We start from the raw sequence: 18298 nt of genomic DNA, 5'->3' as shown, positions 1-18298 counted from the left end.
GGAGCATCATGAGGATTTCGCAATAAGCTTTTCTGATAAGTCAAGTGCAGGAAGGTGAGAAGGAAGGTCATCATGACTCTGTATCTTGCACTTGCCAATCTACTGATATTTCTGATACCACTGTCTCATTCCACAGCACGTTTAGAGATGTTTCCTCATTGGGGCTGAGTGCGAGGTGGTTTAAGCATTATCACCTTCTACAACTTGCTGTGAGGCACTGTGGGCTGTGCTCTCCTTTAAAAAACAGGATGCACATGATAGATTACTATGGCATGCAATAAAATCCAAATGTTAGAGTGCAACCCACTGTGCTTGTAATGACAGAACTGAATTGCTTGATGCCAAGCATCTAAGTGAGACTTTTGATATGATGTTTTATATAATGCTATAAGTGAAAGAGAACCTACAATTGAAGGCATGGATGTAAAATGTTCCATGCTGCCTCATACCTACTGATGAAAAATGCAAGCACTTTAGCACAGTATGTGACAAGGCTCTGCAGATGGAACCTTAGTGTCAGCTTAGTGTGGTAACTGTCCTACCTTGCTTCGCCTGTTGTTAAAACTTTTTCATGTACTTATTGCCACGAGTATTCATGCTCTTCCAATTCCTCTGAATTGCAAAGAGAGCCTATATCGCTGTTCCAAGTGATGTTTTCTTCCTCTGTGTGATTTCATTCGGCAGCATTTCCAGTTTCCTCAGTGAACCCAAATGGGTTCTGCCTCCTGCAGACTTGACTTTGCCAGTCACCTTGCTGCTGTACTAGCCAGCTCATTTTCTTCAGGTCCCACGGAGTTGTTGCTGGCTCCCCAACATGCTAGCTACGATTCCATCTTAACACCTATAACTTATTATCACTTTTTGAATACATTCTGAAACCCTGGTGGTTTTAACACATTTCAGGAATGAACTTTAACTACCCCCAACTCCAACCCTCAAGGAGAGTAGGGACCACTTGATTGTGCATAAGGGACTGTAGAGACCCAATCCCCTCTGGGCTCTCTCTCCACCTTCTCTCCAAGCAAGCTCCAGGTGGGCAATGGTAAAATGAGTCAGTAGCCATTTAAGGGTTCCATTTAGGCACTGTCTGTATTCTACCAACAACAGATGGGGATTCATCAAGTGTGGGGACCACTCGCAAACAGCCGGATTTGCCAGCCACATCTCAGGGGAAATTCCTCACTGATAGGCACTCTATACCCGATCCTGGAACCTAGCATCAGGAATGAGGCAGGATAAGGGAGCACCCAATGAAGGAAACTTGCACCACACCATCCCCTAAACTGCCTTCCAAAGCCACGAGTCCCTGCAATCCCCATCCTGACTGCTTACTTGGGTATCCATGACTAATCCTTATGGTAGACCCAAATCTTATGCTGGCCCTAGCCACTGCTTCCAATGATGCTGCCGAATTGTTGACCTCTGACTGACCAACAACTCTCAAGGGCAATATTTCTGTCCTGCAAGGGGTTTAATTGCAAGTGATTGCCCAAAGCTGTCTAAGTAAGTGCCTGATTACTTAGTAATTGCATTTGGCCTCCCATAGAAAAACATTCAGGGTTCCCGTCACTTCTCCAACCATGGATAAGACTAAAGCTGGACTCGTTAAACTCAGACCCAAAAATCACACTTTGACAAACATAACACTTTCATTTTTACTCCCTTCGGAAAATCTTGCCTCAAATCCCATGGAATTCTTATAATTCAAGGTGGATTACAGGATATATTCTCTTATTCAGGAATCTTCTGGATATTTTATCTTTACATTTCGATATAACACACCCTTCACTAATGTCCACATGGTTAAGCATCGCTTACCTATCCTATCTATAATTATAATTTGTCTGCAGAATTCTCTTGAAAAGTGGTTTTATAATACTCATATGGGTTTTCATACATTTGATATGGTTTCTCATTTGCTTTTCAATATACAACTATTAAAGCTAGAAGTTGAACATGTTTCGTATTTGACCCCATTGTCAGTTTTGTTGCATATTTTAACTGTTTAAACTTATTCTTTTCAGTTATTTGGCTGAGTACATCACACATTGTTGTTTTATCATTTCCACGAGATGGATTCCTCCTTTGTTTTTATACTGACCAGGAACAATTAATGAGCCGTAAAAGTTTAGAGGCTAACTGGTAACGTACACGTGCAAGACTTGTCATTCTTTTCAAGTGCAGTGCCCCAGCCCTGGACAAGATAAACTACTGTCCCGGAAAAGCTGTTGATTTGATGCTCTCGATTAGTTGAAAATTATTCTCTGCTGCTGATTTTCAGCCAATTAGAGGGAAAACTATCCAAAGTTGCACTCATCTCCAAAAAGGATAATGGGACCTTTGGAGGCCCAGGAAACAATGCAAATATTTAAAAAAAGAAAGTTAAGAAAGGACATTGTGGAAAAAAACAATAGGAAACAGTAAGAAAGGAAAGATAAAAATACAAAATAGAGGGAAAAAAGAACATGGGCAGATGGAAGAATTTTAATTCTATAGAGTGAAAATAGTCGTAAAGTTATTCTTCATATTTGATCAACTTAATAATGTGATATGCAGCTTTGTTTCAGCATCATCATATCGGTTGAAGAATATTAAAAATTGACTCGCGCAGGGAAACTGAAAATTGCTTGGACCTATTGACAGGCTACATTCTGAAGCACCAAAATCACATCAAACTCATCATTTTGGTTGACATTCTAATAATCCTTAAACCCACTGATTCTTATTTTATGTGACTCTACATATTAAATAATCAAGTCGACTAGCATTATACAGCTCTGTTACACATTCTATTAATTAATACAAGGTAGACATATTACATTATACTTATGACCTTTTTAGTAAGTTCTTGTATGACTGTGTCATCACAAGATACCAGTCAATTAGCAAGCAAATACTGGGTTAGGAATGAAAATAACAGTGTCTTATTATGTACAAAAATGACAAAACAATATTAATGCAAGATTATCATAAGATCACTGTAAGAAAATAGTTACATTGCCGAAAAGACTTTCTGTGTGTATTCCTATTTCGAGAAACCAAAAACTGAATTTCTATGAGGTTCTCCCACATATTAACTAGATGTTCTGGCAAACGTGCCACAGAAAAATTGTGCATGCATTGCTTGTGTCATTTTTCTGGGATTTCTGTTCTGCCAAACCTCTGATGATAAACAGGAGAACCTTTGTGGAAATTCACCATGTAACTATTTTGTTTTCACTTTTTGTCGAGCATGTCTTCATAATATATATGACCTGACCAGAATTTGCAAAAGGAGGAATTCTTATAGAGTGTGACTCAAAGTAACTGTTTACGAATTTAAAAATAGACCAGTTTTTATGTTACATGGTAAATATTTTCCATAAACTCACAATGTTAACATAATTAACATATAATCAATGCTCCTCTCTTTCGTTATTGATCATTCCAATACTGTTCAATAGTTTTCTGGGAGATTTCATTGTAAAAACCAGGAGCTGAATCAATAGCTCTGAACAGAATATTATTATACTTTCTAGAAACAGACATAAGTTGTACCTTTCGGGTAGTATGGCTTTTTAACATGACCATCAGAAGATCTAGACTTCTTCTCATCTCCGACATGATGCCTTGGAATTTGATCTGATGCATCTCTCTTTGCAGTTTCCATTGCCATTTTTTCTCTCATCGCCTTCGCCCTCTCTGTTTCCAGTGCAATCGCCTTTTCTAACAGAGTCAAGTTGCCCTTGGTCATATCAAACACTTCCTCAGACCGGTCAGATTTGACTGAGCCAGTGTCATCATCTCTGTCATGTGATTCTTCTTCCTTTACACCAGAAGAGAAAGCTCTAGAACGAGGACTAAGCTGTTCCTCGAGCTTCATCAGGTTAACCATATCCGAATAGTTCCGATCTGACATCCTTCTTGTGATGTCATCATCAGGTCTGTTCTGTTGACAGTCACTAAAATGATGTTGCTGGTTTCTTTCCTCATGCTGACTCTCACTTAGCTTCCTAGCCAAGTCAAAACATTGGTTCCTTAGGCACTCAAGACTGCTCAAGCAAACAGCCTCATCACTTTCATCAACAGTCTTTTCCATACCATCATTGGTGGACTTGCATGATCCTAAGTTCACATTTCTAATTTCATTCTGTATTAAACCATCTATGCGACCCCTAACACTTGCATTTTCTGAAAGTACCACACCATGTCCTTGTGCCAGAAGTTTAAGGGAATCCACTGTTTCCCTAACAACATCACTGTCAACATCCAAACTCAGCTGGCAGGAGTCACTTTTATTTGTTTTTCTACCCCTGCTCCCGTTAGTGTCACTATCATCCTCCAGGCCACGTGCCGTGCTGTCACTCATTTCAGATTCTGTCATAGCCCTAAATGCTGCATCTTCAGCTATTTTTCCCAGGTTTAATAATGATTTTGCAACAAGCTCATCATAATTGTCATATTCATCATTGTTGTTATCATCTTTCTCAATGTCCTGGTTTCTCCTGATATTATCAGATTCTTCTTGAAGGTCTTCTAATGGAAAACAAGAAAGCAAAGCTTAATTATTGTTTTTCACCTATGGATGAAATTATTCAATGGATATAGTTTATTACCATTAAATCTTTTCCTCACAATTCTTTCCCCCTATTCTGATACAGGCAGTGACTCAAATGGCAGTATGATCCGTCAGTCACTGCACAGCTCTGGCATCTTGCTCATGTGATCATTTTCCATGCATGAATAGGAAGGTCCTGGAAGTCCATAGGGCATCCATCCAACCTCCCACAATGACTTTGGCAGGAGGCTAGATGGTTACATAAAAGTTACATAAATTTTACGATGGTCAGATGGGGAGGGGAAGGAATCAGTTAATTTTGTTTTGAGTGAACCTCCGAACTTTGCACATGTTTCAGCAGAAGCCAGCGAATGTGGAAACCTTATTTCTGTCCCTGGGAAAACTCTCATATCTTCTGTCACGGATAAGAAACAGAGACCAACTGATGTGGCCTGTTGGTGGCCAGGCTGAGAACAACAAAGGCCAGGGTTAAAACTTAATAAACTTCAGGTATGGCTCAGTACAATATCATTTGGTGCATTTATCCATGGAGCCTTCAGAAACGCTTGGTTTATATTCTAAAAACATATATCTCTTATCAAATGACAGTGAGCGTGATGATTAACAAATGCATGCACAGTATAAACAATTTCTTCTCAGTAATTGGCTATTATTAATAGAATAATTAATAGAGTCAACAATTTACATCAGGTCTATTGGTCTGTAATGGAGCAATGATAAAAGAGCCATGCCAGAATGATTGACACAAGAATAAAAGGTGACTTTACAAGGTGCCCATGATTAAATCATGCAAATTCATCATTCTTGTTAGAATTAATTTATTCTGATGCAGTACAGAAACCTAACTCATGGAATAATGTAACTTTCATCTGAAAGTTAAAATAGTATATACTGGTTTCATAGCTCTAATTAGGAACATATTTTTATTATTCTTTCTATAAAAGCAAGTCATACTCTAAACAATGCAGAAAATCAAAACTGACTCATATGCATTAATAGTACATCTTATGATTATTGTTTGAGCTCAGGTTGCTGTCAGAACTGCAAGATTATTACATGCATAATAATGGCTAACAAAAATACAGTAATTATTAATATTTCTAAGTGAATGTTGACCTTAAGAAGAAATCACTTGACTGACAAATTTTGAACTAATTGGCTTGTCATGAAATAAGGTTGAAACATTGCCCCGCTATGATAGGCATGTAAGGGTAAGAGGTTGTTTTATGATCAGGTAATGAAATTGAAGATGTGTTAAAAATAAATTTATGCTGATTCACAACAACACATAACAACAGGGCTATTTCATCAATTGAAAGAGTACAGAATCCCTATTATCAAACTGTGCTTCTTGTAAACACAGTTCATCACAAGGAATATGGGATCAGATTGATGCAAATACTGAAAATAAAGTAAAGCTTCAATATTTAGTCTCTGCTATTCTTCAAACAATACAAATTAAAAATGAATCCCGCAAAAGCATTGCTTTGTCATTCATTCATACCTTGTTCATTACTCTGATCTTCATACTCTTCATCCTCCTCATCTTCCTCATCTAATTCATCCTCGTCTTCCTCTTCTGCTTCCACATCTTCCTCCTCTTCCTCATCTTCCTCTTGATCATCATTTTCATCAGAATATTCCTCATCTTTCTCATCCAGTTCCTCCGTACCATCGGTCTCATAGCACTCATCTACAGAAGAGTTGTCTGTCCTCACTAAGAATGGTTTTCTCTTCGGAGTTGGCTCACTTGGTTGCTTGTCCTGTATTTTCCGTTTTTTTGCCAAGGGACATCCATAAACACTAGAACGAGGAAACACAGCCGTTTAATACAGCCAGAAGAATTTCCATAGTAACAAACTACAGAAAGAACAACAAAGTTATTTACTGTAGATAAATAGTAACAACATTAAGACAGTCAATTCTATAGGCTGATTAAGTCAGATGTATTCTCTTTGATGATTTAGTGCAAAAGTTTAAGAAATTCTTGAGAAGATCACTGGGTTGCCTGGGAACATTTTAAAAACTGTTTAATCTGCTCAACATTAACTAAGCTTTGTTAACAATAAAATATATCCTGCGCAGAGACTGACATTCTGTCTCTCACTACAATTTAGCAGTACCTGTGTGTTACTTCCTCCTGAGATTTTACAAAATTGTCTTTTGTCATCTTGCTTTGGAAGACAGTTCTGTGTGGCCAAATCTTATAAAGGTCTGAATGACATGAGTTTTGATGCAATTTGTGGCAGCATCCAGACTTGTGATGAGAAGTCCAATGAGGCCTAGCTTGATGTCAGGAGCAAGTCACTGCTTCCTTTATACGACTGCAAGATAATCAAGGTGAGACTCTCACTGGTCAGCGGCAGGTTGCCTATTAAGGAGGAAGATTGCTCATTAACAACCCTATTAACTGCATAGCTCTCCTTATTAATAAACACCTTTTTATTAAACCCATTGAACAACTTAGACACCAAAAATTCTAAGCATGTAAGCGATTGTGCGTACTCGGTAGCTTCAGCTCACCGCTAGCTGTGAGGAGCCTCCACGTTGGTCACATCACAACAGCATCTCAGGATACATGCAACCTTTGCCATGGACATTGCCAGCTGATATTTCTCAACCCTCAGGATCCTCATGGCACCTCTCCGATCAACTGCAGGATGCTTCAGAAGCACAAAACTATGTTGGAGGATGTACTGACAACTAGCATCAAAAGGCTGTCACAAGGTCACTCGGCTTGCAAGGATTGGCTCTGAACCAAGACAGTGGACCAGGCTGCACCTCAAGACTGTACAGTACATGGATACATCAATCTAATACCTACAGCAGCTGCCAAATGCCTGTGTGACAAACACACTGTATTCAACCAAATGGCCATTTTGGATCGTGGGTAGGGGCTTGACCTCATGCGGTCAGTCTTCACTTGCTGTTCTCTAGATGCAGAATGCTACTGGAAAATATCTGGGACTACACCCAGGATAAGCAGAGTCCATGTCAGTATGATGCCTGATCAGCACTTGGGCACTGAAGGGGCAAATAGATGAAGCATAGATTTGCAAACTTCAGCTACATTTAATTTCCAATCATTTTTCACCTGTTTGTGCTGCAATGTGGAGTGCACATGCTTAGGGTTCAAATGCTGGTCAGAGGTAATTTTCACCATCATTAGGTACTTATAAAATGAACACTGGCATCACATTGATTCAGAAGTCATTGGCATTGACTTAAAACAAGGCTAATGCTGTCCAAAAGTGACTCGGCCCTTGTGAAACTCCGAAGGGTGCTGCGTGAGTTGGAGAACATCACTTCGTCATTTGCCATGTAAGTACGAAAATGGACTCTGCTGAATGCAACGTAAAGCTTGAATGACTGATGCACGGCCTAGATAGGAAGGGGGTCAGAGTGCAACAGGAACTCTGCTTTTATTGAAATGAGCTTCTCATGCAGCTGATGTGACACTTTCACCGGGTTGGTGCAGGTGCTTTGATCAGGGCCATGATGCAGTAGGCAATAGAGCTGCTGAAAACAGTGATTATACTGCTTGGACTAGTCTGGGGTGTGGGGTCTGAGGTGCAGTATAGTCCAGACTAAATGTAGCACATTATCGTAGATGTGCTGTGGTCTGCGTAGTTGGAGCGGGCAAGAGGCAATCTAATAGTTACAGAGGAATTGGGAGAATGGGAGCTGTCTTTCAAGGAGGACATTGAGGAGGATTGTCATGCCGATACAGATTCCGCTCATCCGGGGTGTTGTCCCTTGTGCATGACAGAGTGCTGCAGTGTCAGGTACCACAAGCCAGACAGCACCTGATTGACTACATGAAAGTGAGGACTGCAGATGCTGGAGACGGAGAGTCGAGAAATGTGGCACTGGAAAAGCATAACAGGTCAGGCACCTTCTGAGGAGCAGGAGGGTCAACATTTGGGCATAAGCCCTCCATCAAGACTGTCATGATTGATATCCAGTTGCAGTAGATAGGAGCTGGGTGCAGAAGCCATGATGGAATGTAAAATAGCTGTTGGTCATCATGCTGGCATTTGGTTTGCATTGTTGGGATGAACTAATTGTTTAAGTTGTTTTGTTTTGCTGGCTGTAAATAAAAGCTCATGACTGACGTTGTACAATTGCTTGCTCATGTGTGATGTTCCCCTAGTGGACACTGACAAGATCTGGGTATTGGGGGCAGGAGAGGTGTGATTTACAGTGTGTTCAGACAGAATGTAGTTCAGGACAGGTAAAGTGTGTGGCCTGGTGGTTACACAATGACTATGATGAAAGAATTGGTTTGTAAGTGTGAGGGAGTGTCAGCCATGCCTTCTATGCATCATGAGTTATGTGGCTTTGCAGTTGGTGTGCCATGTCATTGCAGGGAAAGATAACACCAGACTAGTGAGTGCCCACCAACTTTTTAAAGATGGCATGGGGGCCAGTCTCTCATTAGATATGTATTGAGTGTTAAGTTGTTCTGAGAACAACACGTGGTAAGATGGAACTAGAATCGGGCCAGAGGAATACTATAGGGTCATAGTAGGTAGTTACCAAGATGAGTTTGGTAAGATAGAGTGAGAAATCTCCCTTAGACTCATAACACAAAACTTGATGCAACTGACATTTAGTCAAAAAACATAAAAGTCAGCTTGTGGTCTTCATATGCAAGTTTCATATACACCTGTATCGTAAATAATTGGCTACCTTATAGCCTAATATTAGAATTCAGATGGTCAGGTGGTGATGGATAGAATGCCAGAGTCCAGTTTTTACATATTTACAATTCTTTAAAAAGCAAATGGACAGACTATATCTGTACTTCTCACCAATAACCCCATTTTCAGGCTGTGACTGAAATATAACCTGCAGTCTCAATAAAATTAAAATCACCAACTGTTCTACAATGAATACATTGTACTGGTAGATTGCACCTTACTGTTCAAAATATATCTATAGGACTTAACAGATTAAATATAAGGACACAAATATAATTCATGTTTTAGAAGGTTATAGTTTTAGGAATTAGAGGGAAAAAAGACAGATAAAAAGACAGGGAAACGCCTGAATAAGAAACTCATAAATTCCCCTCATATAAGGGTAAATCCAACAAGCCTCGGTTTAACTAACCCGCATTTTATCATACAAGCTCAAGGATGATAAAGATAAACAATAGAAACAAAAGAAAAACAATAGGTGATTCACTTCTGGAGCTTTTTGTCGAGCCGGGTGTGATTACCTCTAAAGCTAACAATTCTGGGAAAGAGATTGCAAAATTCCAGGAGAAACTGAAGTTATTCATACTGAAATTATTTAACACAATCAAGGAGTTGCACTAAGGTAAAATAATTTGTGCATATTTCTGTTTGAGAACATCTCGAAGCACGATACATTGCAATTAGATTAGATTACTTACAGTGTGGAAACAGGCCCTTCAGCCCAACAAGTCCACACCGACTTGCCGAAGCGCCCAGACCCATTCCCCTACATTTACCCCTGCCCCTAACCTTACGGGCAATTTAGCACGGCCAATTCACCTAACCGGCACATTTTTGGACTGTGGAAGGAAACCGGAGCACCCGGAGGAAACCCACGCAGACACGGGGAAGGCATGCAGTCAGTCACCTGAGGCAGGAATGGAACCCGGATCTCTGGCACTGTGAGGCAGCAGTGCTGACCACTGTGCCACTGTGCCGCACACTAATTGTGGCAGGATGTGGCATAGAAGGTTTTTTAGTTTAATTTATGTGTTTGTGTGTGTTTGTTGTTTGAAGCAAGCAGATCAGTTTGCAGTGCAAGGAGGTAGTTGCAGTTTTGGTCCAGGTACACACTACAGCTTACTGAGCTGTGAGACCCATAGGAAGTAAATGTTAGTCAGCTCTGCATCACAGACAGAAAAAAAAAATCTGCTAGGAATTAACTGTGGGAATTAACTGTGGGAAAAGCAACCAATCAGAAGTGAGAATGCAAAAGACTATTAGGGACCAAGGCGAGATATTCCTGATGTTTAAATCTGCAAGCCAGTCGACAGCTAAGCATTAGAACCTAAGATCCTCAGCTGTGAAATCTTCAAAGAAAATTGAAGGATCACTTGGTGGAAAGTTAATAGAAGGGTTACCTTAAATTCCATACCCCAGCAAAAAGATGGAACATGGAGAAGAGATGAAAGTGACTTCTAGTGGGATGTGGCATACCTTGGGATTGGCCCAAGGAAAAATGAATGAACCTTTAGATTTCATAAGGTAAGGGAACTCTTGGGAGAGAAATGGAAAGACAAGATTCACAGCCTATGTAATCATAAATGATAGCCTTAAATAAATAGTGTTTGCTTCATTTAATTCTTCAGGTATACAAAAGAAGTGTGTGTTTGTTTAAAAACCCGAAATTTTATCAGTTCACTGCTGGGGGTTCATGTTGGTTCTTCAAATGCTATCATGATAATAAGAATATATTTATGTTGTTCTCTTCTTACCACTTAAAAAAAAGTCTGCTCAAGAACGTAGTGGGCCAGAGTGACCAAGGAGTGGCAATCACAGTCAGATTGCTTCTCTGCTCCTTCAGCTTTTGCTTGAAGAAAGTGCTCCACATTTCTGGCAGGATCTCCACTCCTGCAGCAATGCATGGCGTACCTTAAGTCCAACTATCCTTATGATACTGGACAATCAGCGGAAGGGAAACTGTGTCCCCCTTTTTGATGGCAGTTAGTTGCTGGAATGGGTGATTTAGTGATGGGTGATTTATTAGTTTCTGTAATGGGTGATTTAAGTGTCCAGCAGCACTTTCTGAGAGCCTAGGATGCATGTTGAGTGCAGGAGGTGGGGACTCAGGTTCTAGGGAGAGAGGTGGTATCAGGTCAGGGGTGGGGGAGGGAGAGTGGAGACATTTTTGGGACCAGCAGCATGGGATGGGGAGTTGTTAGTTCAGGGTCTGGTGGTGTAGAGGGTCAGGAGTGGTGTAGATGCGAGTGAGTCTGTTATGTTTTGGGGGGGGGGGGGGGGGTGTCAGTGTAATAGTTACTCAGGAGTTGGACTCATTTTTAAAGTATTTCACTATTCCTCAGAGACTATTTAACAGCGGTCTGAATTCTCTGATATAAAATGCAGCATATATCTGCATGACTAGACAAACCATCACCTACATCTACCCCTTCTGCAGGGAAATCTGTAGCCACACAGTTTGTTAGGGGGATAAGGCAGGATTACATGAGATCTGTGCTTCTCTGACTTGAACCTCAGTTTGCAAATGGAATTCATCCATTATAGAAATATAGTGGGACTAAACTATGCTGATTGACTCCTGAAATATGAACATCTCGCTGAGCTATCCACTTTCCAGGAGTTCTGCTCCTCCTGGAGAGAACTGCAGCACTCGCACTGCTGCATATGACCCACTTGGGAGCATATATAGTCAACTGCAACCCTCAAGGTAGTCTACAAAGAAAATGTAAACAGTTCGAAACCTCAACAGATTGCAAGAGACCACACACAGTTGTACAAAGTGCTGCATTTGTTTCCAGAGTAATGCTGCACCCATGCACCCTAACTGACTTCAATGTTCTCCCATCTTTCTATTCCTGCCACTACATATGAGTGCAACATTGATAAGTGCAGCTGGGGTTCAGGAAGCCTGATCATTGCATTGCCTTAATTGATGTCCTCTACTGGTGCAGGGTGTAAAGAGTTTGGGCCTGTTGGTGTATCCTGCATAAGTACAGTTACAACCTCCTCGGGCATTCGGGACCCTGGCAAAGAACCAGCATGCTCCTGGAGTGTCCTGAGATGATAATCCCTGGATGCTTGTCTGTCACTCTCCTCCCTGAAAGTAATGGAACCTCCCTCAACAACTGAGGGGTTGGGCGCTTGGATGGGGGAGTCAAGCTCCCTCTGTCTCCTTGTTTTGCCTGCTCATACATGAATGTATCCAAGGCTTGAGTAACGGAGTGAAGGTCATCCCACATTTTTGGCAAATGCTGACTGTTTTGCTGGACCTAGCTGCTGACACTCAATTCAATCGAGTCAGCCATATTCTTGGATCCGCAACATCAGTCATAATGGCCAGAACTCTCTGCACTTTGCTCCAATTTGCACTAGGTCTTCTTGCAAACTCTGCCAGATGTTCCCCTGCTTGCCCATGAATCTCCATCAGCTCCTCAATGGCAGAGTCCGGAGGCTCGTCATCCATCCTTGAGCTTAGCTGGGGCCTGTCCTCTAAGGGTACGGATCCTTTCTTCCTCCCCCAACTGTGGCCACGAGAATGTGATCCTGAGCCTACTCTCAATAGATTTCCCACTGAAAAACATTGTGCTGGTATAGTCTTGGGAGGAAGAATGTGGTGGTGTATTCTTTGAGGCTGATAAATGTTGCTCCTCAGTGGTGTGGCTTGAGGAGCAGGTTGAGATTGGTCTAGGGACTGGGAGTCTTCTGGCTTCACCCCCTGGATTGGGAAGTGAGATCAGGAAGCTGCTCAGAATGAACAAAGATTTGTTGGTTGAAATGAGCTACCACCTTTACACCCAGTTCAGGCATCACTGTTTTCTGCAGTTAGCAGGAGCTGCTTGAAGACTCTCCCAAGGCATGGCTGTAGATGTCCAGTCTTGCCTTTGCCATAGGATTGTCCCCCTTGCTCTACTACCAGCTTGACAGCATGTCCCTCAAAGCGGGTGATGTCTAATGTTCAGCAGCCACCCTCTTCTGTCTGGGAAAATTTGGTTTTGTGATGCACGATTTTCCACTGCAGACACAGAGCATGAACAGACATTAACATGTCTATATGAGTACTTTGTCTGTGCTGATAGGTACAGATTAAAGAGGTTAAACCCAAAACAGTTATTGTCATGTGCATTAATTGCCAGGACAGTGACATGGGAATTATTAGGTGTTAAAGAATTCTGATTGAAAGTTTGTTCAGTGTCATCAAAGGGCTCTAGTTGATGAAAAGCGACAAAGCATTATGTTATATGTGTGTCTGACATTCTCGTGTGAAATGCTCATCCTGAAAAAATCTTTTATGCCTGTGGTCACCAATGCTATTGGTGAAAAGCCATGAGATATGTATGTTGTCCTCATTGTGATGGTTATAAGAAGGATGTTATGAAACTGGAAAGCGCGCAAGAAAGATTTACAAGGGTGGATAGGCTCACACTATTTTCCCTTGAGCATAGGAGGCTGAGGGGTGACTTTATAGAGGTTTACAAAACCATGAGAGGCATGGATAGAATGAGTAGCCAAGGTCTTTTCCCCAAGGTAGGGCAGTCCAAAATGAGAGGGCATAGATTTAAGGTGAGATGGGAAAGATTTTAAAGGGACCTGAGGGGCAAACATTTCACACAGAGGGTGATGTGTATAGAGCTGCCAGAGGAAGTGGTAAAAGCAGGTACAACTACAACATTTAAAAGACATTTGAACATGTGTATATATGGGAAATGTTTAGAAGGACATGGAACAAAAGCAAATGTGTCAGCATGGTCAAGTTGGGCCGAAGGGTCTGTTTCCGTGCTGTTTGACTGTGTCTTTGTGACTTAACAATGTCAAGCTTCTGAAAACTGTATTTCAATTTACATTGTAACTGTGAACCCTGGTAATTGTGTGAGGAAGTACCACAGTGATGCCAGCTGTGCTATCCTGACTAATGTCATGAAGTGAGAGACATTGGTTGCACACAAATAATCTGACTGAGATGCCTGGAACTCACCCTTCTGTGTAACAGTCCTCTGCAGTGGAAAACTTCAAACGTTTCATGCCCGAGTGTGAATCAGCGTTGACTAGACAGTGGTACATGCCTTGATGGGATACAGCAGATTACTCATCCTTATGCGGCACTGGAGCCAGGATCTTCTGAGCTGTCCACAGGCGCTGACCTCCTTAGCTACCTCTCTCGGGGCTGCCTGCTTCAGTTAGGAATGCCTCTGTTGTCATCCCTGGAGGAAATAACTTTGTTTTTCTCCTAGATGACCATCGGAGGTTGAAGGATGCAGAGACGGATGTGCAGACAGGGTGCCTCTTTAAGATGGTGCCTGGAAATTGGAGCCAGGAGGTTCCCCAAGGGGGGATGGCAGGGGACTTACTGCCCCACCTGCTGGTAAGATTTGACATTTACTTGGCTATGCTCATTGGTAATGGGCTTAAAGGAATGTAACTGTGCACCAAAATCCAACCTGCGCCCACTCCCGCGCACCCCCCCCACCCCCAACCAAACAAACTACCTCCCCCGCTTAAGCTTTACTCCACATTTATTTTGCAGAGGTGGAGATTCTATCCAAAGTTTCAAGACAAGGACATTTCAACAGAACTGATCATCTAACTAACCAGCACCTAATCTGTTTCACGTACATGTGAGTAGGTTTCAACTTCAAACTACATGATGAGATTAAATTCCCTACAGCATGGAAACAGGCTATTTGACCAAACAAGTCCACACAAACCCTCCAAAGAGCAACCCACCCAAATCCATTTCCCTCTGACTAATGCACCTGGCACTGTGGACAATTTAAAATGGCCAATTCACCTGACCGGCACATCTTTGGATTGTGGGAGGAAACCGGAGCATCCGGAGGAACCCAACACAGACACGGGGAGAATGTGCAAACTCCACGCAGTTGTCCGAGGCAGGAATCGAACTCAGGTCCCTGGCGCTGTGAGGCATCAGTGCTAACCACCGAGCCACCATACTGTCCCGTGCTACAGTTCAAATGGAAGTTCAAGCACCTAAAATGTTGGCCTGGATTTTCCCGATGGTGGTAATGGAGTAGGGGAGGGTGGTGTTAGAAAATATAAGTGAGGACTGTTTTGGGTCCCAAATCTACTCCAGGAGAAACTATCACTTATTGGGATGTACACTGTCTCTGCATATTTTATGATAGGGGCAGTTTCTTCAAGCTAAAGGGCCAAGCAGAGGGACTCCAACTTCAGAGGAACTGCAGACTCTGAAGGTGGGACTTCAACATGGAGGGAGGCACCTAACTTTTTTCATATTTAAATTAAAAACTGAGCCATGAAGCTAGTCAGGGAGGGGAGGCTTCCACGGGAAGCATGTGGCTATATCCTCAATCAGCCATACCTGGTTGGCCTTGAGACCTTCCTGGAGAACTGGGCCCTTCTAGGCTTCAGAGAGTCCACCGGAACCCAAGCCAAATCAGGCACCTGCCATTTGAAGTTAGTTTGTCCAAATTCTGGCTCTGCCAACACAGCTGGCACCAGTCTTGGCAGCAGTATGCCTAAAGATCGACTAGAGCCATTATTTTAGAATCCCATCCCTTCCCCCCACTTCCTCGTCAGTCTGTCTCCCTGTCTGCAGGTGCTGTCCTATATTCATGTTTTATTTATTTCTGAATTGTACAGTTGCCTTTCCTCAAGGGAATTTAAGGTTAAGCATAGAAGGCAGGAGAATGGGGTTGAGAACTATATCAGCCACAATTGAATGGAGGAGCAGACGCAATAGACCGAATGGCCCAGTTCTGCTCTGATATCCTATAGTCTTTGAGAAAAAATCTGTCCACCATTTATTCGCAATGTTTATACCAATTTATTATCTTCAATTAAATTTATGCATTGAATATTGTTTAATTTTTTTTTCCAGAAAACTGCCTTAGCAGTCTCTAATATTTATCAGAAAACTGGATGAGTAATCTTTTGGTTTGTCTGAAATGCTGTTTTCCTTTGTACATAGATCAGGACTAAAATTGGAAGTAAAGCTCTTTTGAAAAACGTCCATCTGACCAGATGGCAAGCTGTCAGAAATAAACAAAATATGACAGACAAAGTGACTCAAAAACTTAATCATATGGCATCCATTTTTCTCACATTAAGCAGCAAGAAACTCATCACAAGCCAGAGAACACGGTCTAAGATTGGCTTTGCAGACTTACTCAGTGGCACAAACCTTGAATATTTTTGAAAAGAGAAGAACGTTGCTGGAACCTATCATCTTGCTCTCGGCAGGACAAATACATGATTATACAATTTCTAACAATCACGAGAAATTATACTTTAAGAGAAAAGAGTGTTAATTATTTGGCAAGTCAACTGTGATTGGCCAATGTGTTGTCATGGAGAATATAATAGGGAAATAAGGGTCTTCAAGCTGCCAGATAATTCAATAGAAGTGCAACCTTGAACATATTCCTTTTGTATGTAGAGAACAGATCACTACTTATGCTTGACATGCATCCATAGCAAGTCCTGTTACAAACTCAACTGGTTATCTTAAGCTGGTTGTTAGTATCGCTATTGGTGCATTCAAGGTTATTAATGGAGTGCTGCCCAATCACAGAATCAAATCCAACTTTAAATGTTTTGTTTTTGGTTTTGCACTCTGCCTATTACAAACAAGTGAAGGAACATGCGGTTTGATTAGATCTGCCAATCATTGGGAGGCAAGGCCTACATACCTGGCATTGCACCGGCCCTGAAATTCATGCACGACGTCGCTCAATTGTATGGCAGGCAGCATGTCTTTTTGGACTGACGGCAGCATCCTGTTAGTGGAAAATACCCCGATGCTTTCTCCATGGCAATGCCTTGATCAATCAGAGTCGACTTGCCAATCAATCAGCACCCTTTTCTCCTGTAGCATAAATTGTTGTGATCGTTTGAAATTTGGCATTCTTGCATGTGTCCTGATGAGCACAAGATGAAAAGCTTCGGCAACATGTTTCTTGTTTCAGCAATTACAGGTCATCCTTAAAGAAACCACAGTAGGATACTCCTCTTGGTCCTACATTAGCCACCGCTGGCCACCATTTCTCAACCCTTTTGTAATCTTATCCCTTACTGACATGAAACAGCTATTTGAGTTAATACGTAACGGTCATTCTCAATGATATTGGTATTTTGGATCAGTATTGCTTTGTAGATAGAATTATTTGTAAATAAAATCTGCCAGTTGTTTTAGTGTGTTGCTTTATAGCTTGCTTTCTACCTCAAGAAGCAGACAGTTGGGTGAGTCACCCAGCAGGAAGCACATCTGACAATAAAATCACACAGTAAATCCAAAAAAATATGGTTGATGTAAAGGTGATGAACTCAACATTGTGGTGACCCAATCTAACATAGAAATGTTAACAGAAAGAGGAAAGACCTCAAAGAAAATATGATACAAAAAAAGGACATACAGATATTGGAGGCAGTTCAAAAGATTCACTAGGCTGACTCCTATGATTAAGAATTTGATTTATCGAGAACAACTAAGCACATTCAACCTTTGTTCATTCGAGTTTAGAGAATGGGGGGTGATTGATTGAAAAAGGCAAGATGTTGAGGGGGCTTGACAGGGTAGATATTCAGAAGATGTTTTCACCAATGAAAATATCTTGAACTACAAGACACAAACACAAAATAAGAGGACATTCATTCAAAACAGATATACAAAGGAATTTCTTTTCCTGGTGGATATTGAATGTCTTGAGCTCTCTACCCCAGAAAGCTATGGAGGCTGTATCACTGAAAGCATTTCAAAACAAGGTAGATAGATTTTTGAAATATGGAGGAGTTGTGGGCTATGAGGAACAGGCACAAAAGAGGATTAAGGTCTGGTACAGATCTTAGAGCATGATGTACAGGCATGAGGGATCAAATGCCATGTTCCTGTTCCTATTTCTTATGAAATTAAAAATCACACAACGCTAGGTTATAGTCCAACAGGTTTATTTGGAAGCACTAGCTTTCGGAGCGCTGCTCCTTAATCAGGTGGTTGCAGGTTGGAGCAGCGCTACGAAAGCTAACACTTCCAAATAAACCTATTGGACTATAACCTGGTGTT

At 41.5% G+C, this 18298-nt stretch overlaps 1 protein-coding gene across 12 annotated transcripts in view; it reads right to left on the bottom strand.

The window, feature by feature from the left end:
- The window catches only part of LOC122541729 (myelin transcription factor 1-like protein), a 438359-nt gene that overhangs the window by 237417 nt on the left and 182644 nt on the right, over positions 1–18298 (bottom strand). For 10 of the 12 annotated variants that reach the window (XM_043678643.1, XM_043678679.1, XM_043678690.1 and 7 more), the window contains 2 exons: positions 6063–6361; positions 3538–4515 (listed from right to left, as the gene is read on the bottom strand). In XM_043678643.1, coding sequence (XP_043534578.1) covers positions 3538–4515; positions 6063–6361 — 1277 coding nt within the window. Of the gene's footprint in view, positions 1–3537; positions 4516–6062; positions 6362–6681; positions 6911–18298 lie in introns of those variants that run through there. The other 2 variants (XM_043678705.1, XM_043678715.1) reach the window with 2 other exon arrangements.

Source organism: Chiloscyllium plagiosum, chromosome 3 (genome assembly GCF_004010195.1).
Source record: "Chiloscyllium plagiosum isolate BGI_BamShark_2017 chromosome 3, ASM401019v2, whole genome shotgun sequence".
Taxonomy (NCBI): Eukaryota; Metazoa; Chordata; class Chondrichthyes; order Orectolobiformes; family Hemiscylliidae; genus Chiloscyllium; species Chiloscyllium plagiosum.
This window is presented reverse-complemented; position numbering and strand designations above follow the sequence as displayed.